The sequence below is a fragment of the Ischnura elegans genome, chromosome 6 (assembly GCF_921293095.1).
Source record: "Ischnura elegans chromosome 6, ioIscEleg1.1, whole genome shotgun sequence".
NCBI lineage: Eukaryota > Metazoa > Arthropoda > Insecta > Odonata > Coenagrionidae > Ischnura > Ischnura elegans.
The window spans coordinates 77,953,615-77,975,819 of NC_060251.1; the positions used below are offsets into that span (position 1 = coordinate 77,953,615).

Here is a 22,205-nt window from a genome sequence, read left to right on the forward strand (position 1 = left end):
GAACGAGGGCCGGCCGGGAGATGATGAAAATTCCGCATGTCCACTCTGCTGCGATGGGGATTTGCGGAATGTCGGGGGGAGGAGGAGGGGAGAATACTGTGGGGGAGGGGGGTGCGAGGGTGTTCTCTGGAGATGGGAGTGGACAGAGCGACGGTGGATTGAAGGGAGGGGGAGGTTTGGCAGAGGAGAGAATGGAAGTCAGTGCGATATCTGGCCGGAGAGTCCGAAGGGTGGGAGAGGGATCGTCGGACGACCGAAATCTTGCGACGATCCATCGTAATATGTCGCAGACTTATACGACCAATCGGAGACGTCACGGGCTCTGTAACAAATCGAAGTGAACAGCATGTTCACTCAGTTAGTAAATTAAAGGGTTGGCTTGGACTGATTACAGAGGAGCTCACCCAATTGCTAAATTAATAAAATTTTTGGTAACGACGCATACTCATACATTTAAACCACACATGATTTCCAAATATAGACCACCAACTAAAACTTCCGATTTTTTTAAACTTGTAATAAAAGTTACAACGAGAATCATATTTAAAAAATATAAATGTAACGATGACCTTTTTAAAACCCGTAATATGTCGCAGATTTCCGACTTGTCGGTAACTTCGCGGTGCGACTGCCCCAACCCAAATCGAAGTGAACATCATGCTCACTCAGTTATTCAACCAAAAAGGGTTGGCTTGGATTGACGAAAGAAGAGCTCACCCCAGAGCTCGACTTATAAAATGTTAGGTACATGAACGCATACCCGCACATTTAATCCACACATGAGTTTCAAATGTAACCCCTACCCCTAAAAATCCGATTTTTTTAAGCTTGTAATAAAAGTTACAACGAGGGAACATGTTTTACCAAGCATGAAAAACGATGGGATTTCTGAAACTTTTCATTTATAAACGGTACTCTCAAATGATTATTATTATTAGTACCCTATTTTTAACCAGAGATGTCGGAACAGCGCGCCGTTCCTGTCGAAATTAAGGGGCCACTTTCTTTGGGCCTACTCGGAAGCCGAGAATTTTCGCTTGGGATGTCTGAAGACTTCACAAAATAACCTTTCATTACTGCATCGCACATAATTATTAAAATAAAAAGGCACAAAAATTAAGATTTATCGCTAATTTACAATCCGGCATACCCAAACTAGCCAATTTCATGATGTTGCACCACCAAAGCCTATTGGCAAGGCTTTGGTCTCAATGATGTAGAGCCAACGTCCGATCATAAAAGTGGATAAAAGTAAATAGGGAGAAATGATAAAGCTCAAAATTCAAAGCAAAAGTACAAGAATCAACAACGATTTTGAATGAATTCAATTGAAAATATTTCACCACGATGTAGATAATATTCGTGGAATACTCCCTCAGGAAACCAGTCAGACATTTAAATACAGCAATAGAAGCACTGATGTTGAAACTCATCGATAGGAACGATGTTTTCAAGGGAAGCTACACCATACATAATTTACATGCATTTCAAGCAAATTATCACTCTTACGAAAAACGGACTATTTGAGCAGTATGAATCACGCCAGTGGGAGAGGTGGCACCTAACCGGAGTATAAATCGGTACTAATGCGACAGGTAAGTGAACACTTACGGAGTGCTACCGCGATTTTGGCCACCAGCAGCGCACTAGCTCCATCGTCATCAATCCTACAGCCTTCCGCACGACATATTTGCATTTTTGCATTGAAGGCACTCACATGAGCGTCGAGAGTGGCACGTGTGCATCCTATTGACGCTCGGCGTGGGTTTTGTGCGCGAAACATTTTAATTACGGACAGAACAATTTTTTCCCTTGGATGAAAGAAAATTACGGACGGCGGCAAAATTGCAACTCTCTCTACCGACGAAGTCCCCCGGAGTCGATGGAGGGAAGACGCCTTGGAAAATAGCACGGCGAGGATTTTCCGTAGGTAGGGATGATATCGACGACGATCACGGGCAGTGAATACGTCCTCACACGCCTTGGGAAGGGTTTTCAAGAACGAAATCACACACCGCGGCAAGGGAATTTCCAACCAGCGACACTTCACACCGTCCCACGCTCTATATATCTAGAGGTGTGCACGGAACGAGCTACGTACATCATGGAAAAAAAAAATATTTAATAAACCGAAACGGCTAGGGGGTGGGAGGGGAGCTCGTCAATCGCACGTCGGATTGAGCAAGAGAGCGCGCGAGTCGGTTGGAAGAGAAGTGACGGTCGAAATGCGACGCCGTGCGCGCGGAGATAATCCTCAATACGCGAGGCAAGTCCTCTCCCGGTCATTATAAAGTGCTTTGGGCGCGACTGGAGGCAGGTGGCGCCATTGTGGCAGGCCGCATTAGCGCGCTTCCAGTTGACTCGACTGCTAAAACGCGCCGAGAAGTTGGGCGGGTGAAAAAAATATTAAACGGAAGCACTCTCATTCCAAGATCAGGGGCTAGGTAATCGACAACCACGACGACAAATGCGCGACGAAGTCGGGGCAGGAAATGTTTGAGGGGCAGCAGAAGTGAGATACACAACCTCCTCTTTTCAGAGGACAGAGGCTCCTACCCATTCAGCAGTGACGAATGCGAAGAGGCGACATTTCCATCTCGCCAGTTTTTCTCTAGCAAAAGGAAACGATGTTCCTGGATACTTACAAGAAGGACTTTGTGTTGAAATGTGCCACTTGAAGAAGGAAGGGTGAGTAGAAAAATAGGTATTTTTGAATGTCAAGATCAGTGGTAAATACATTCTCGTTCTGCAAAAATATAAAAAAGAGGAAAAGATCAAGAATATACACTGGATCACTGAAACGAGGAATGATCGACGAAGATCACACGTCAGAATCGAAAGAGAGAGATATAATAACATTCGTAATTTTGAAGAGGAAAATTGCCGGTATGATTTAGAATCTCGTACCACGCTATTTAAACGCGGGAAATAGCAAAGTAAACCGAACTTAAAGTTATAGATCCAAGAGCGTTGAGCCACTTTTATTAATAAACGCATATCTTATCTCTCATAACAAGACACTCCGAAATTCAAAATTCCTATGGCAGCTAATACATAGCGGTATTGGCATTGTGAGATATATTCAGGAATTTTTTCAATTTTGTATCAACATACACTGCACGCAAGGCAAATAAAATATTCGAGACATATTTCCAGCATTACGGGTCAACATTTTAAATTCTCACTATTAATAAAGGGTTATAACAGCGCTAATTAAAAAGTCAGACGATTTCTATAAGCCACTGAGGTACACCTGATAGTTTACGTACATACTCCGGACAATTAAACATTCAATATGTCGTGTTGTTGGTTCAATTGTAGTATTTAAAGTACTATAATCACCTTCAACGAAGAAAATTAAAAGTAGCATAGTGAGTCACGATCCATACAAGTATTGATTATTGTTTCGTGGATCCTTAAATATGGAGCGGAAGCCCTTTCTAAGTTTCATCCGTAGAAAATGAGTACAAATCGTACCAAAAAAGAAATATTCATGACAAATTTGGGGCACCAAGAATCAATGCCGAACAAGATTAAACCGACGGAATATTTAAAGAATGCCCCAATACGAGGCGCGATTTTAAGTAGCTACCGTTTTGAAATGTAAAAAAAAACAGTAAACGTTTGTCCGTCCACATTCAGCCAATCGAACTCAAGATCTCATTGCATCATTTGGTTGGAAACAATTTCATCATCCTCCACGCAGTCTCTGCTTAGCGCAAAGTAACTACTAAGTTTTTATTTTTTTTTTCATCTGAAGAAACACCTAGGATGTAAGCGCCAAGATGACGATGAAAGCGTAAAAACAACAGTTTTGCAGTAGTATTCAACTCAGGTGGCAATTTTAAATGACCACGGTATACTAAAGTTAGTGATTTGATAAGTACTTAAAATTATCGGAAATTAAGAAGAAAATTAGTTTAATCTGAGGGCTTTTACGTAAACAAAAAATTTTCACAAAGCGTGCACTGTGTATTCTTTTTACATCTCAAAACCGTACTTAATTAAAAAAAACGGGCCTCGTACGTTAAGAGTCTTATCAGCGATTGATGTGATTATTTCAATTTCGTCATTGAAACATAAAAAAAAACCTAAGCAAACGGACGAGAATCAATTAAGAAATGACGGTTTCGACCGGTATTATTTCGGGGCCGTGGCGGACCAACTATCCCAAAGCGCATTACACGGCCGTCAGTCAAAGCGAGGAATCAACTCCGCCCAGCGCCACCAACTCCGCGGCAGCGGCGAGGCTCGTTTTTGGCGGGCGGAAGAAGAGTCCGAAGGATGGATTTAAAAAATTAAACGGGACAACAGTTTAATGACAAGTGACACCCGCCGAGCAGGACAACTCATTAGCCTCATCGCACTCTCGAAATGAAGCGGGGAATTAATGAGGAGGAGGACGCAATCAAGTTTCATCAAGTTCGCATCAATCCAAACAAAACGGGGAGATACGGGGAGGAGGCGGGACTGACGTCCGCCGAGATCTGATTTGCCGCATTGCCTCCGTTCATAAGATTAAACGATCCCGCTCGGGAACATTTTTTGATTCGCCCAAAACGTCAAAAATACACACACATCTCAGCCGCGGCACCGAGTCCGTCCTATTTGAGTGGAAGAGGAAAATTATTTGCATTTAGAAGGACCACGCGCTGTCCAATCAACCAATTGACATTCGAATTGACGTTCAAACTTCACGAAAAAAGCGATCCGCCCCGACTACACGCATACGGTCCGCCGCTGCAACGCTATGAGATCCATGACCTAAAATATCGCAGACTTTTTTTTCCTTTCTAATGAGAGAAGATGGTATATTTATAGTCTTCCGAAATAATGTCATTTGTCCTACCTAAAGAATTTCCGTACGTAAATATTCGGACAAACAATATTTAATCCACTTGAAATTGCGCCACAATCAAATTTAAAGCGCATGGGTAAGCGCAAATCACGCCGTGATGATGCAAGCATTTTAATTTAAAAAATAATGAATTTATCATCATCATCGCGTTTAAGGAAGTCGGTCCGGAATTGTACTTCTTCACGGAACTAGCCTTAGTCATCGACTAAATTAGCCTAGTAGTCCTAGTAGCCTTTGGTAGCCTGAAACCATTTACCGGTAATAGGAATAAATAACTTTGTCAGTCCTGAACTTTCATCAGCTCTCATCTTAGGAAACATTATCGACGTCGCCGTGACCGGCGTTTTCAGGAATCATACCGGTGACGTCAAAATTGCAGCGTTGCAGATTTGCGTCATTTGAATGGGAAATTTTTGGGCCACCCATGGGCCGGATTCGGAAAATGCAGTGATTTCATCCGTATGCTCGGGATTTGAATTTAGAGGGTATTAGGATAGAAAGAGGGCATGGCTTGCGAACAGAGAGAGAGAAAGAAAGTACGACATTTGGAATGGCGGTGCAGGGTCGATGCCCGGGCGCCAAAGAGATTTGGTCGAGGGGAATAACGAGAGAAAGAAGGTAAAAAGCGAGGCCTGGTGGTGAGAGGATTGGTTAGATGAGCTCTAAAGCCTCGCCTGGTGCGATGCGCAATACCCCATACCACCCCAACACGCCATGACAGCAAATTCGTCAGACACTCATCCTCTATTTTATTCCGCCACGAACACGTGAGGCCCTGGAGCCAACCTATGCACCGCCCGCCTCCCGCACCACTGCGCCAACGAAACTCTAATACGGTTAAAAGCGACGGAAAACCTTGGGAGCACATGGACTTTCGCGCCGAGGCGAGGGAGACCGACTCCCCGCAGGGTCCTAGATAGACGCCCCCGCCCGAATGAAAACACATAGGACTTGGAAACACCTTTGTCGCGGCGCGGGGCAATACAATTAACCCCGGAAAAGGGTCGGGACCCAGCCGGTCGCGTCGGAGCGGATCGCCGCTAAAAAAAATGGTCACCGGGTGAAGAGCGGAATCCTAATCGGGAAAGTCAGCGTTCGACCTCCCTCCCTCTGATACCGACTAGCTCCGACACCATTCCCGTTTATCACTCCGTTTGATGAGGGGGGACATTAAGTGCTGCATTCACAGTCGTTGATCCAGAATATACTGCAGCATGCGTCGGATATGAATGCTAAAGAACACATTCAGCCGGTATGGTAATCATTTGGCTGTCTCCGAAACCTGATTTTGGATTTATTAACTCAAATAACGTGCCAAAATTAGCTTTTCATGAAAAATGCTCAAGAAATACGACAGGAAAAATCGATCAGTCGACTTCGCACTCCAGCAAACTGTGAAAAAAATTTATAACTATGACGAATTACGGGTGACAGGTTTAAACAATGAAAACATGCTAAGACCGTCACAACTGATGGTCAATTCTCGGTTGAGGAATTTCGCCTAATTACCTCGCATTCCGCATTTAACGTCATCCGCTCCATTTGGATTTGCGAATAACCTCAAGACTTCAACGTTCTTGCCTTCTCTTTTTAATTTCCATGGAGGAGGTGGAAAAAGTAATATATAAGGATATCTTGGGATTTAATTATGAGTCATGACCGAAGGAAGAGGAGAACACGGGAGTTGACACATATTAAATCTATGAATAGGATGAATAACGACGGAAGATGCAAGTGATATTTGGTGGGGTAGAAATAACAAGAAATTAGAATGAACGTGGCAGGTTATTGCATATTTCCCAGATTACGTGGCAACACACAACTCTGATAAAGATAACCCTGAAAACATGTCACACGTTGCCAGTTAATTACAAGACAGGACAAATGACCTGGCAGCCTGACCAATCATTACGAAAAGACTCCTAATTCCACCACTTATTACTCACCCCTACCACTACGACCCAGAGGATTCACTATTCTAGATGCGATGGAAAAATCAAGCAGCGAGAGATGACAAGGCTTACTTTCTACCCGCCTCCGACACCCTTGTAATTCCCTACTTCGTTATCGGGCCCGCTGAGAGGCGGGGGAGAATACTTTTGAAGTCAAGGGCGAGCGCAAATCAAAAGTGTTTGTGGAACTCAACACACGCGCTCTCCGATCTCTTTCACACATGTCACCTGCCCAATCCAACCCCCACCCTCATCGATACTACCCCTTCCTTGCTGCTGGTCCTAAAACACCACTCCTATCAGACAAACGGACTCACGGCGAGGTTCGTCAGGGCGCGAATGGATGAATGTAGAGAGGGTGGAAGGCCGAGTGGGCGTAGTAGAATCGCAGAGAAAACTGTGCGATCAACACGCCGTATCTGGTAGGGGGGAAGAAGCAAAAGGGGGGGGGGGGAAGTTGGAGGGCAAAGCGCGACAAAAACGACGCGATCCGCGCCGCCGATGGAGCGACGCCTTTTCAAAGGGAATCGAGTAATCGAATCAAATCGAAGGGGCGTGCATCGAAGTTGGGGCCTTGCGAGTCCTTTGATTTCCGATGGGAAAGCCGCCTATCGCGCACGCGGACCTTATGAATCGAATTCAGCGCGGGGCGGATGGTCGCTGACCCCCACACCTCCTCCCCCGACAGAAATGCTGATTTCCGGATTGTTGGTCCGATCGAGTATGACGGACAGGTTAAGGCGGGTGCGAATCTGGAAGGGAAAGGGAATGAAATCGCGGAGCTCACGGCCCGATGCCGACGGAATATTTTAATCTAGGCCGAAGGAAGACCATCAATAAGTGATGGCGACCTGAGCGTGAAGATACAGTTCCACGATGCATCTCTCCAGCAAAATTAATGACAGGAATATAGAGTGGTTTTGAGTATTTTTATGTATTGAAGATTTCACAGCATTCCATTATACATATAGCTGTAAGAAATCAACTCTTGAGAATGCCGCGTAGAGTTGAAATAGGATTGCATCTATTTCGAATCTAATTCACTGAATTTTTAGATATTAACAACCAGACCGATTTATCTCTAGTGGAAGAAGAACCAAATATAAGTATAAAATTTAGTTCCCTAATTACATTAATTAAATCCGAATTAAATACTAACATGGCAAGGACATGAAGAGTGCAAGGCAACTAGGGAAACAAAAGGATCAGAACAAGGAAGCTAGGACATTTACAACAACTAGCCGCTAGTTTTTCTTTAGAAGAAATAATAACAAGTCATTTTGATTGATAGACAAAATCGCGATGATCAAATCACAAAATTAAGGCACCAATAGACGCAAAGCAGAACCGAGTGAAAAGAATAATCCACTATAATGCACCATGAAGCATCATGACCCGTAGAAAAAGATGGACATATTAACATAACGGGATGATATACGATGGAGAGTGAAACACTAAGTTGTACGATTTAGATACCGCACACAAGCTGAGGGCACCACTAAAAAATAACCACCAGAAAGGATACGAAAGGTTAAATGAAATGTGTAAGCAGATAATTCACGGGATTTGAAAGGGGGAGAAAAAGTGAGAGGTAAAAAAAATAAATGAAGGCGCTCGACCGTATACTTTCATTTGTGCCGTCCGCAACAGCGATGGAACGAGGAAAAAAAAACGTTCAAATGAAGACCCGCGGCCCTACACAATGCTATATTATAACGAATCCACCTTGCAATCGTGTCGGTGCAAGAGTTGAATTCCGAGCTAAATTGATGTGCAAACGCATGTGGCAGGGAGACCGATTCTGCAAAACTGGAATCAACGCGGTCAACCGTGAGCCCACTCGCGAGGCCCGAGCTCGTTCTCGGGGAAAAGTCCTCGCGGTGGCGGCGTGGAAGCGTCGATTAATGCGTCGAAAATGCAATGCGACGACCTCACTGGACATTGCGGAAAGAAATGAGCGAGGAATTCCCAGGGGGTGCGAGCAAAATGATATCCTGACGTTTAATTAGGGTGATATCGATTTTTGTTACAGAGCAGCCACGTGCTTTCACATCGGAAATGCATTATTTTTAACGAATTGACTGTTGCTATTAGTTCAACCACATACACTTTAGTCACAAGATGGTTATTTTTATAAAACATCATTGTGTGACTGAAAAACTCTCCACGTCACTATAATTACATAGATCTGACGAAAAAGAAATTAAGATTTTTCTAATAATTATAAACAGATCTTAAGCTATCTGTAACTTTTATTGGCCAGGAGTCAAGGAGCACAACACTCAACATAAGAGGCTAAGAATATATCATAAAATAGTTCATTTGCTTCTTAGAAGAGGACCGCAAATTACGATTCCATTCGGTTGGGTAAAGTTCAGGGGACAGCATAATAATTTTCCACCCACAAAGGTATTCGTGAGAATATCATCCCACAAAAAAATAAGCTGCCTCGCTGCGTTTGATTTTGGCACTTAAAATACTTTAGGAAATAATGTGATGGGTGAAATTCATTGCTGAATTTTAAATAAAACCTTGAATATAATGTTTATATCCATTAAGCCTTGAACTCCCGTAAGAGCAGAAATAAAAGGCTATTATTTATAAAACATGTTTTAAAGGTGGAATCAATTATTATTTTCCCAAGTATTTCCATTTACTTCATATAAATCGACATATATTTATTCCACCACCCGTTTCCAATGTTGAATTGGGCTTTCCATAACTGCGCAGTCACGTCAATCGCTATGTTTAAACAGGAGAGGAAGCAGGAAGGTGCAAGGGAAAAAGGGAGAGGGGAGCGATGAGGGTGGGGTAAGGGTAATTTTTTTAAGGGATCGACGCCAGAGTTTTGGGTGTGGGTATGGAGAGGATCGCCGGCCGTGTTTCAATTATTAATTAAGGAGGAGTGAGAAAATGGAGGGATAGCGAGGCGGATGGGGTAGGGGGAGTTATCCCAATGTAGAAGCGGCCTTGTAATCAAACGCAAAGATGGAAATTGAGGCGTCGGGATGACGGAGGAGATGGGACGGGCGGCAAAATGGGAGAGGGTGGAAGAACTGGGGTTGGCAGAACAACCCATACTTCGCCCCCTTGGCACACTCCTCCCCCGCCGCCAGTACGTTGATTGGTGGAGGGGTTTCGGCAGGGTAAGGGGACGGGACATGACCGATTGGTGGTGGGATATGGTGGGATATGGTGAGATTCGGTATTGAGAGAAAGGACGAAAAAGTAATACATGTATCCTATGGGTCCAAAATCACATAGCATGGAGGAAGATTCACTAGATTGTTCGAGTTTTTATAGAGTTATATATAGTTTATATAGAGTTTTATATAGTTCGAGTAGAGATAAGTTTTTCTCTAACCAAACCAATTTCCCTTATTTTTACTCTATTCATGACAGCTTCACCATGGCTAAAATTATTCACGAAGCAAATAGCTAAATATCTATTCTCCAAAATTAGGTTATTATGTAATTAGTCGTAATAAACAATGGAGTTTATCGCGCTAACATACTTGGAAAATTTTATTTTTCAGAAATTAAAAGGGTATTCAAGAGGTTGGCATTTCCTTTGGTACAGACTTTGTACTTCGCATTAATTATAGGTAAGGGAATATAAGGAAATAGGTCACCCATTAATCATATGGATCATCAATGCCATCTTTGATTATGGTCTTTGGCAGAAATTCCTAAACACTATTGATATAGATTAATACATTAATGCCAAAAATCATAGAAAATAGTTGAACTCGAGTTATCCTAAACATACGATAATTTAACGGTTATTTTATCACTGTTCTTTTACTCTCTTGGCACTCATATTCCTATTGGACTCTACCGGTTCAGACTCGATATCCGCAAATAATCACTTCTCCATGGCACGCGCCTAGACACCAATTTTTCCATCCATGCACTATCCAACCAAAACATGAGAATAAACATTGGATGGGTAGCGAGTGGGGTAGACGATAGAAGGAGAGAGAGGAAACAAGGTTGAGCATGGGGTGTACCGAGGGCGCATGAAACTGGCGGAACCTTATTGGTCCGACATGCTGACGCTCTGCCTCTCTCTCACCCTTGCATTTCCCTCCAAATTCGCCTCTCTATCTCATATAATCCTCTGATGCGTTTACCTACGCCGAAGGGAAGAGCCGGGAGTGGCGAGGAGGGCGCCAGAGGGGGGAGGGGAACGCGTCGGTGATGAAAAAATGAAGGTTTTTTGGATTTTGTCGGGCGATCAGATTTGGCCCGGGTTAAAATTGCGCCAGGGGAGCCGGGGGATGGAGGAGCGAGCGGAGAGACTTTGCAAAGGGAAAGGGGAGGGGGGGAACATGGGTGGAACATAGGGGTAAGGGGTGGGGGGGGGGAAGAGTGGCAGGAGTTTAGAGTAGGCGTGTAGGGTGTGGGGAACGACATACGGTATAGAGAGAGAGAGAGAGACCGAACGGAAGGCAACGCGTCTTTATTAAGAAAATTTTTACGCAAGGATAAACGCCCGTTCAATCAATAAGCGGCGAATTAAAAAAAGCAAAACAAAAAAAGGGGGAGATACACTGAGAGAGAGCAGAGTCGAGGCCCGGAAACGTATTAAAATCTCAAAAGGGAGAGAGAGAGAGAGAGGGAGAGAGTATGCGAGGGGATGAAATCCGTGATAAATCGCTGTCCGAGGGAACGTAACTATTAAGACACAAATATACACACACACACAAGGGCGGATTCGATGGCAAAGTGGCGATCAATGAAATAATAATCAGAGCCGAGTTCCAAACGAGAAAATATGTCTCCGCATTGAGGAGAATGAAATCAGAGAGCCGGGCAGCAAATTGTCTTCATTTATTTTCAATCACGAGTACGACCACAGTTAACCCGATGAAAAAAATTATGAGGCAGGAGGATTAAGCTCATAAACAGCTACAATCCAATTACATTCATGACGGACCGTGGGCGAATGCCAAAAAATTAGATTGAAATTTAGGACAGCGATATTTATTTCAAACTTCAATGAACCTAGTTCTCAATTGCGAAACTGTATTAACACTAGAAAAACAGGCTGTGATCTTACCCGCGTAAAATTTACGATTGTGACATCCGTTTGACGTGGAAGACAAATTAATACAATTAAAAAATATAACGTCAAGTCACAAAACAGCAGATAATGTTGCCACAAAAATATCAATTCCATTCAATTTATTTTCCTGATAAGAGTTGAATAGAAAAAGCTAAAGATAACTTACTGGGTAATTCATTGAAACATAAAGAGGGCGTAACAAATATAAAAATCCTTTTAATGAAGCTTTAAAAAAGTCTACAAAAGTGCAAAATGTAATAGATTTAAGCTTAAATGATTTTAAGAGAACTTTAGAGTTTTTCAAATTTGAAATTAAGACAAACTTAAAAAGTGGGAGGAGGAAAATCAGTACTACGAAATCTAGAATTTTATGTAGCGAAAGCTCACAATCGCCACAACAACGCCACAAGGGGAAAATGATGCGATGAAGGCGGCATAGAGGTACCCAGTGGCAAAGTCAAAATAGACTTGAGCAGTGAAATAATTTGGAGAGAGTATCACTATGCGATACTGAGAAACAAACTGTGTCGAGGAAATGGACATGGGGGACAATATTACGAATGAGCATTGAAGCTTTGCCATCAGTAACGTAAGATATCTAAAATCAGACTTCATTATAACAAACCACAAGTTTTACTTGTGGGTACCTACGAATGCGAGGGTAAACAGAAATTCAACGATCACTGAATCATCACCAAAATCAGGCAGCAATTATTCAATATGTTTTGAGGGATTCATAGTATAAGTTGAAATTTATGTGGCCAAAAATAGGGGAACTATAGGTTACTGTGAAAATATATTGATGAATTCCATCCCGAGGAATTGAAATAAAAATTCAGGCGAATGGAACGGTTGTAAAATAAATAAAAGGAAGGAGTTACAAAAAGTAACTATGCATGTTACTAACTGCTGAGTATCAAGTCACTAGAAACACTTGACCCAGCCAACCCTAGTTTCTCTATTCAATTTTCCTTCCTGGGCAGAAGACTCATAATTATTTCTTAACCAGTGAACTCTCTTACCTCTCAGACTCCCGTTTTCCCAACATCCTACCCTCAGTGAAGGTTTACAGCATAGAGGATAGTTCGGAAGGCAACATGTATGAATCGGAATGCGCCACAAAATGGCTAACCATATTTTTCCAGCCAAGGCCGCGTTGCATGATCGTAAATGTTTGCTACATCCTTAACTGGGAAGCCAACAAGGGCGGTAGCGTCTGATTCCGGGCATATGAGAGCTGGTGCCGCGAATGGTCGAGCGGAGACCGACGACCAGCGATTGAAATTCCAATGCTACGAGTGAGGGTACGTCAATAGGGCCACGTTATTGGCGAGATGAGAGGATAACTGCATTTATAATTCTGCATAACGGGTAGGATTTTGGGTTAGGGTGAATGTAAGATGTAGATTTGGACCGTGTAGGGGACGGAAGCGGTAGGAGTGGAACAAATCTATCGGCGATTCCTGCGAATTAGGAATTAAAATCAGCTCGAGCGACTCCATCACCCTTGGTGGAAATTGAAATGATTGGATTCATTCGGTGACGACAATTTCGGCTCTGTAAACGATGAAACACACCTTTCTCCGAAATACTTAGAATAGATTGACTGACTGCTCCAATTGAGGTTTCTTGCAACTGAAACATTCTTTCAGTGGCGATTAACTAATGCTCATAATTCCTTGAAAATACAAAATATATAAAAAAGTAATTTAAGCCAACAAATATTAGCAAGTACTATTGGCTTCAATTTACAGAAGATATAGTTGAAACATATCTGTCGGGGGTCATTTAGGAACGACAAACTGCTGGACATTGTGGGTGAAGAAAGGTAACTATATAAGATACGGTGGAGACAGAAGGTTTGCATGGAGCAAGTACTTAGCGGGTATGGGATGCTGAAAACACTGTTAGAGGGTAGAATGTTAGGTAAATGAGGGAGAGGAAGGAAGAGAATACGATTTTTAGGTAAAATGAAAGACTGTAGGCGTTATCGTGAATTGAGGAGGGTATTCCAAATTGGCAGCGGAGTTAGACCGGAGTGAAGGGAAAATGCTCCACGTAAACATATCTTGGCCGAAAGAATACTTTAATAATAAATATACATTTGTAATAAGTGCAAGGACTGAAAAAAAATCGAGCAACGTGATCGCGAAAACCATAGATACTTCACACGTTTTCGCACACCAAACGCGCGGAAACCGACCGCTAGGGAACTAAACTGAATCGCCGACGAAAAACAAAATCACGGTCGGCAGAGTGAGAGAGGAATATCCTCTGCCACACCTCGCCGCATAATCTGCTTAGGGATCTTTTTCACCCTTATATCCCGCCTACACGCCCTGCGAAAAATCACCCGAAGCACCAGAGGACACAAACAGCCGAACAACGTAAAAAGATTTCGACCCGCCGACAAAACCCTCCCTGCCACCGGATCACTTTCCATTTTTAAGACCTCCCCTGAAACGTGGTCGGGGTGGACGGGAGGAACGAGATACCGTGAGCGATAGGGCTTCCCCACCGCGGGAGGGAAAAATCGACTTATTGGCTAAAGGTTGGACTCTTGACCCGGGCACTGGCCTAACTGCATGGTCAACAGAAGTTTACGTAAAAAGAAAACAAAAATAAAACACGCACCACTGCGCACGAATCCAACCTACGTGTGCAAAGCGGAACGCCAAAAAAAGGTTCACTGGTTTCGCGGCGGGATTTAAGGGTAGATGTCGCTGCCACTGAGTACGAACGCATAATGTGACCAGCACAATGACCATTAAACTAAGGTAGGAAAAGGTTCCAGCATCTATGAGGGTCAGTGGATTGCACGATCCTAACCCCTAACAATAAGTCGAAATAATAAAAGGAGAACTAGAGGACGCTGGCAATATTTATTCTAAAATAAGCTAAATATCACAAGTATTTTACTGGAAACGAATCATTCACACCATCTGCTCAACGAAGTGTATCAAGAGAGAGGAATTTGGGCTCGCTGTCATAGAAATAATGGGCAAGCATTCATTGACAGGCAGAGGGAAGACAATAATATAATTGGTGTTATGCGATTAGTTGCCCTTCCGTGAATGTTACTCCACTGCACATCGTGAAGTCTATAACTACGTACGTGTATTTATAAAGATTCTATTTCCACAAAAATTTAAAAAAATTAGGAATTAAAAGAATGAATCAAGCGAAATAGCAAGAATTCCTGAAACACATTGTAGATAGTACGTTATTAAATGCAAACCTCCGAATTTCCTTGGGCTGAAACGTCACACCTGCCGGTAAAAATGAACCACACAAAAAAGGAACATCGGAACGGAGAAAATAGGATAGGTTCCCCTAAAATGAAAAAGAAGTCTCAGAAAAACGTTGCTTATAGTTCCGAGGGGGAAAAGAATCCATTGAGGAGCTGCTCACGATAGTAAAGAGCGTAACTGTTGCCCCATAACATTTATATAACTAATGAGGGGTACATGTATATATGTGTAGGAGAAGCGCACATAAAAATATTTAACACGTAATATTAAAATTCATTAAAATCCTGTCTACAGTCACATTTTAAGGGCACATCGATTATATCATCCAAATATTTGTAGGCAACATCATCAATTCTGAATGTTACAGCTTAATAGGTAGACTCCCTTCATTAGTAGTAGGAAAGTTTCGCATAAATGTAGAAATATAATTTGTTAGTGTGCGTAACATTTTCATGACTATGTCGTGTACATGTGGGAATCCTCTTACATACTGCATACTGGTGATTGATCACCCCAGACAAACACCTTCGTGGTTGCTCGCAGGGTAGTATGTAGATTTAAATGTATATATAATTTAAAATAATCTTTTATGCTGATAGTCATGCTTATATGGCGAAGAACTACGTCATTAAAAGAGCCCCGAAAAAATTATAAAACAACGCAATAGGTAGGTACAGAAAAAAGAAATGAATGAATATTTTCTTTGGTCAGAAAAGTCACGGTATAGCCTCGCGAACTTCCTTTAGTTTTTTCGGACAGGACTTTACTCGCCACCGCAACATTTTCTTTTCTACGCGATCCACGACAACTTTCTGGCGTCAAAGAGACGCCTCAACAAACTGGACCTCCCCCTCCGCATTCCACTTCCCAGAGCCCGTATGGAAGGAAGAGAGGGTGCAAAGACGCTTCCCCTGGGTTTATCCCTTCATTCACCAGCTCACATCGTTACGCACATTAACGAGGCGAACCCCGCCACGCGAATTGCGACAAGGAAAAGAATGAAAGGGACTTTCGTTCTTAAAAGAAAAGACTGACCGGGACCGGCGCGGGGGTTTGGCTTCTTGGCACCGCGTGGCGATGGCGCCAAACCTTATTCGTCGACCCTTCCGCCACTTGACTGCGGAGAAAAGGCCCCGGGAGAGGAGACAATCCGTGAAAGGGAAAAGACGACGACGGCTTTCGTCATTAAGGCCAGGACACGGACGGACCAGCCAGGTCGGTTGTCCCCACCCTTTAGGGGAGGACGCAGCGAGCATCACGATCTCTTGAAAGACGCCTTTCTGGCTCACCATGTTGGGGTTAGGGGGGTTACAGGTGCGTCCGAAGGAAGCGGTAAGCGCGACCTCGTTAAAGAAGTTTAATGAAGGAGCGGTGTAAATGTCATTTTCATCAAAACTTGTGCTACCGGCACTTCATCGAAAGTCGAAAAAACATTGGCTATTCTATTCAATTTCTTCATGAAATTCCGTTATAAAATCATATACAGATTCAACCGGCTTGTGGATAATAGCATTGATGAAAAAAATACCGATTGCAAATCGCACATGACTTTGGACATGAAACGGACACGAAGTGCGCCATTAAGTGATAATCGTGAAAAAAATGATTTTTTGCACCACACTACTCTACTTTCAGAGTTATTTATAAAAAATACTGTAAACGAAGCCAAAACAATCGTTAGTTGAGTGAAAATAGCGCCTTTGTTAGCTCCAAGAGCTGGGTCAAGTGTTAGTTCATAAATATACCGAAGCATTCAATCATCGCATTCTTCTTCCAAGCCTTGCCGTTTTTTGACAACGAGTAATACCATTCAATGAGTCAAAATTTATTTTACAAACGATCGCGCAAAGATTTTTTTTTTTAATTATGTAGGCAGGGCATAACGACCTTAATGGGAAGGCAGACGATCCAATGTCCAGTTGGGCGTCGACGCCTTGCTATGGGCGAGAGATTGTGAAGACTTATCGCGTAAAAAATTCTCGAGAAAGACTGCCTTTTCTTATTCATCATGTCGGGGGTAGAGGGAGAGGGAGAGGTCAGGGGGTCGGGTGTGCCCAAAGGAAAAGCGGAGCGTGACCTCGTTAACGGAGCGACGAGGGGACATGGGTCTCGCCGCACGCAGGGATTATTAAATACCGCCCAAGCGAACACAAATACTGAATCTAAATACCAAGTGTATGATATACAAAATAAATGCGGAAAGAAGAACTTATTAATGCGAAATGATGATTACGTTTCAATAGCTATCTTAAACCGTGAGCATCGCACGAACGGAAGAGATATATGAAGATGCCGGAATGGAATAAAGAGCAGAATTAATTTTGCGTTCGGAAATTAAGACATTTGCACATTCTTAGACGCAGTTTTCTTTTAGTCACGGTACATTCACATGACCAAGGCATTAACTAAAGAAATAACTTGTCGGCCTCGGTGGCAGTGGGGTCCTCGCCTGCCAAACCGTAGATCGTGAGTTCGTATCCCGCCAGGGTAGGTTATCCTTAATCAGGGCATGAATATTTATGCTGTACTTTGTTAATGTTGGAAACTCTCGTTGTAAAAGGCCATTATGTGCTCTTTACGGGGAAGTTGATAATACATTTTTAAAAATAAATTTATTTTTCAAAACGGCCTTTGTACTAAACAATATAAAATTTAACACCTGTCAGGATGACGGAAATGTCTACATGCTCATTGATATGCCCTGGTTATGGTAGGTTATCCTTAATCAGGGCATGAATATTTATGCTGTACTTTGTTAATGTTGGAAACTCTCGTTGTAAAAGGCCATTATGTGCTCTTTACGGGGAAGTTGATAATACATTTTTTAAAATAAATTTATTTTTCAAAACGGCCTTTGTACTAAACAATAAAAAATTTAACACTTGTCAGGATGACGGAAATGTCTACATGCTCATTGATATGCCCGCGCTGCAATTCAATAAACTACGTAAAAGACTTATACTTCGAAAAAAGGTTGTATTAATTACCTAAAATAAAAATAATAATGCAAAAATGACTAGCTTAGCAACCACTATCAAATAAGAGGTTATAGAAAAAAATTACCCGAAAATAAAAAAAATTAAAAACGATGGAAAACATAATAACACACACACACAGACTGCGGTTACGAAAGTCTCAACTATTTTCAACCGCTCACCAATGAATAAAATAAAAGACCAAAGAAGGACAGTGTAAACGTACATTTGATGGTTGAACGGCTTTTTTTCAAACCGATACTTTAACTGGTTTTCCCACCATAATGTTAGTGCCCCGCTAGACATTATCGGCAGTAGATACCGAGCGCGGAATCACGAGGGAACTAGCGCGGAGGCCAGGTGTCTTCCTTCGCGGGCGGAAAACTCCGCCGCGCCCGCGAGAAAAATACCGCGAGAGAGCCCAAAGGTTCAAAATGGCACGTAAGTTTCGAAGATGAAAATTGAATGCATTGAAAAAGCGACTACGCGCACGACATAGCACTCCCAGAATGCTTTAAATAATATAAGACTAACTATGGACAAAACCGTTTTGAAAAACAAAATGTAGCACCTACCAAGCACGTTTTTCCCATGTGAAATAGAAAAACGATTTATGATTTGAAAGCCAATACCTAAATCAAATTCGCTCCTGATTATAGAAGTGAAATCCTTTTGCAAACTATGCACATCGAGTTTCTATTGCTGAAGGACCGTCTCTCGCTTTGGCATCATAAGGTCTACCAATGTCAAATCAAAATATTATACCAAGGAATTACAATCTACAACATACTCACGTAAACTAATCGAAACCTATTTACACTGATTCAAGATACAATTATGATTATCAATCAATTTCCAGTTGAAACGATATCCCGAGAAAACTTCGAAAAATTGGGCAAAATGCCATACATTTTCACTTTATTCAGGAAAATTCTACCGGGCATAAAATGGAATCAACACCTTCATTATAAAGCTAGCCTTTTGGCTACTTTGGAATACTACATCTTCCAATTTTTCGTGAAATTCAACTCCATTGTATGAGAAAAAAATCCTCGTTTATTTGCCATTTCGGTTGAGATAAACGCATAGGTAGCCACTGCGAAAAATATAAATCATTGCCCCACAATTTGTGTGAGATAAGTTAACATAATTAAGCCGAATGTTAAGTACGTCAAAGACACATTAATATCGGGACGTACCTCGATACTTGCTCCAAATGTGACATAACAATGATGATTATTGTAAAGCGAAGAGGGGCACTACTCACCGCTTGCGGGGATGTATCAACCTTTGCTGCGATAATAAACAATGAAACGGAGTTGGCACTTACCTGGAAAAGAGAAAAAAACAGAATTATTAACAATGCAAAACCATAAAATTGGGTTTCGTGAAAAACATACATCACGGTCGCCAGCCATAAGATATGCGATTCACACGATCTACTCATAAGCTACATAGAATAATTATGCAGTGAACAAAATACGGGCAATGACTGAGGAAACGATTGAATTTCTTGGAATCTTAGAGAAAAGTAGGTACATAGGATGTGAGTTTGGTGAGCAAAGGTTGGTAGACATACCTTTAATATGGGCAAACACATTTATTCTTTGATTTATTCTTTCTATTTATTATTCTTTGAAAACTCCTTAAGGTATACTGTGCACAGTATTATAAAATATTTAATAATTATGAATCAATGAATGAGAAAGATAAGATACAACTGCCTCCATCAGGGTCCTTTCACAATCTGATTCCAAGGGTAAACCGACATAAAGTACTTAATAATGCGTTGGTTAATTTTTTTAACTGTATTTCAGCAATAAATTTGAGAAATACAGCATCTACAAAAGAGCATATAAAAAATATCAGGTTTAATCTACTTTTACCACGCATACATCCACCAAATATTCCTAAATTATAGGAAAAACTAGATGATACTAGACATAAAACAGGAGATAGTATAGAAAATGTTCGAATAATTGCTACCGTTAGAAATGAATATAATACTACACGCGTGCGGATTTCACCTTCTGATGAATTCGGTAGTTCGGTTCACAGAAAGCAAAAAATGAAAACAAGAAGGCTGCTGCGAAACGCCCGCGGAGCGCTAAAAATAAAATATAAAAAAACAGACCATATACAGACACTACCTTTGGCACGATTCCCTCATCTCTCAAATCGCTAATAACGCAAAAAAAAGTCTCGGAGCAATAAATAAATACTATCAAAAAGAGAGCCCATAACTTATGTCGAGGGAAGGAAATAAAAATTCACGAAGGAGCCCCAAATCGGAGCCACAGTAGAAAAGTCACCGGCACGGGGACATTCGCATGCGAAGCGATTTATACGCGAAAACCCGGGCATAATAAAGCACTATTCCCACGCGAGATGATAATAATAATAATAAAATACTTAAAAAAATACATAATACCCACCAAGCAGCTTCGAGGCAACTGAATATTAAAAAAAAGGGTGAAAAAAAAAGACACGCGAATCGCGCTGTGGGACAAAGAGGGCGTGACGCACCACAGGGTTTGGCTGAGCGAGAAATATATCAATCCCTACCTCCCCCTTGCCACCCGCGAACGCTCGTGAAGTGAGGAACACGCTGGAATTCCGCACGGTACGAAAAAGAACTGGGGGGAGGAGGTGAGGGGGGATTTTTATCTGCCGTGCGGAGACTTCGCCTCGATGTCGGCACTCCGGGGAAGGGGAGGGGGCGTGCCCGGGACGATGATACGTGCTGCTACTAACCGTTATAGCACGCGTGTGCACAAAAGGCCACTTTAAGGACGGAAAACCGTGCACGCACGGTAGTGTCTACAGGAAAGAATTCGGCGGGGGATAAGGATGGTGTCGGGGATTGGTAGCGCTGTGTGGCAAGAGGATGAGGAGGGACGGATCAAAACGCTTTTGGAGGGTAGAAACGAGCGTTGATAAAAAAGGAAATAAAAAGTGGAGAGAAGAGCGGAGCTAGGGGGAGAAAAAAATAGTGGGTAGGTATAGTGAGTTTAGCGTAGCGGAAAAAACTGACAAACCACCACGCAACCCTCCATCTCCTGCACAGTCTTCATTACGAGAATTCGTTCGGTTTTGCAGGCGGTGGGCGCGAAGGGACACTATGTTCACATTTTTTCACTCCAGCCGAATGAAGTTCCCTCTCTCCGGTGGCTCCAGCGGATTTAAGAGGGGATGGATGAGGATAGATAGGTTAGATGCCGTTCAGGCAACGCTGGCTGGTACGTTCTTGCCAGAGACGACACCTGTACTCTCGTGGGTGCAACCCCTAGTGAGTAGTTGGGAAGTTACAAGCGAATATCAAGTTCGTTTCAATAAAAATGCTTTCACTGACTTATATACCTATTAGCTTTACATGTTCGGGTTTAAAATTTTTATATAATAGGTATAGAATTGTTTCTTAATGTTGAAATAAAAGGTAGTTGCACTTTTCAACAATAATTTCATGCGTACGACTCGTTTTGGCTCACAGATCTGGATGTCGAACGCGTTTAAATGATGGTTTTGCCCCACTCGCATGTGGAACCGCATAGTATGAATGGAGTATTAGGCACCGGGGGAGTGCGAGTAATGTAGAGGGAGGCTGGTTAGGGTGGCGGGAGTCGAGAGGTAAGGCATGGGTTGTACACACGGTAGGGTGGTTTGAAAGCGACCAGACACGCGACTCCTGTGTTGTATTACCCAATCATCCGCGCCGCTGCGAACCAGCGTTTGAAACAAGAACCCTCTCCGAGTGGCGGAAAGGGGTGTGAACAGGAGTGCGTAACATTGGGGGGGGCGGTTCGGGGGATTGGGAGGATAGAGAACGTGGTTATGCGGGGGAGGACGTCGGGTTGGGGGTTGAAATTCAGCTCCATTCAGGACCCACACACGAAGCGCATAAAGTCACGAGGATGCAGATCGCGGGCGCGAATTATGGTAGACTAGTTAAATCGAGAAGCGACCAATAACAGGTCATTTGCCCAGACGCGGATACGGAATGTGTATGTGGATGGCTGAAAGGATTATGTCCACTTCATACGATTATTAACGATGAGTCACAGTGCGAACAACTCCTTCGGAAGCTCAGGAAAGATACACTGA

At 42.6% G+C, this 22,205-nt stretch overlaps 1 protein-coding gene across 1 annotated transcript in view; it reads right to left on the bottom strand.

The window, feature by feature from the left end:
- Nucleotides 1–22,205, bottom strand: part of LOC124161405 — a 165,687-nt gene that overhangs the window by 136,353 nt on the left and 7,129 nt on the right. The window contains exon 2 of the mRNA XM_046537722.1: nt 19,372–19,434. Coding sequence (XP_046393678.1) covers nt 19,372–19,434 — 63 coding nt within the window. The remainder of the gene's footprint in view (nt 1–19,371; nt 19,435–22,205) is intronic.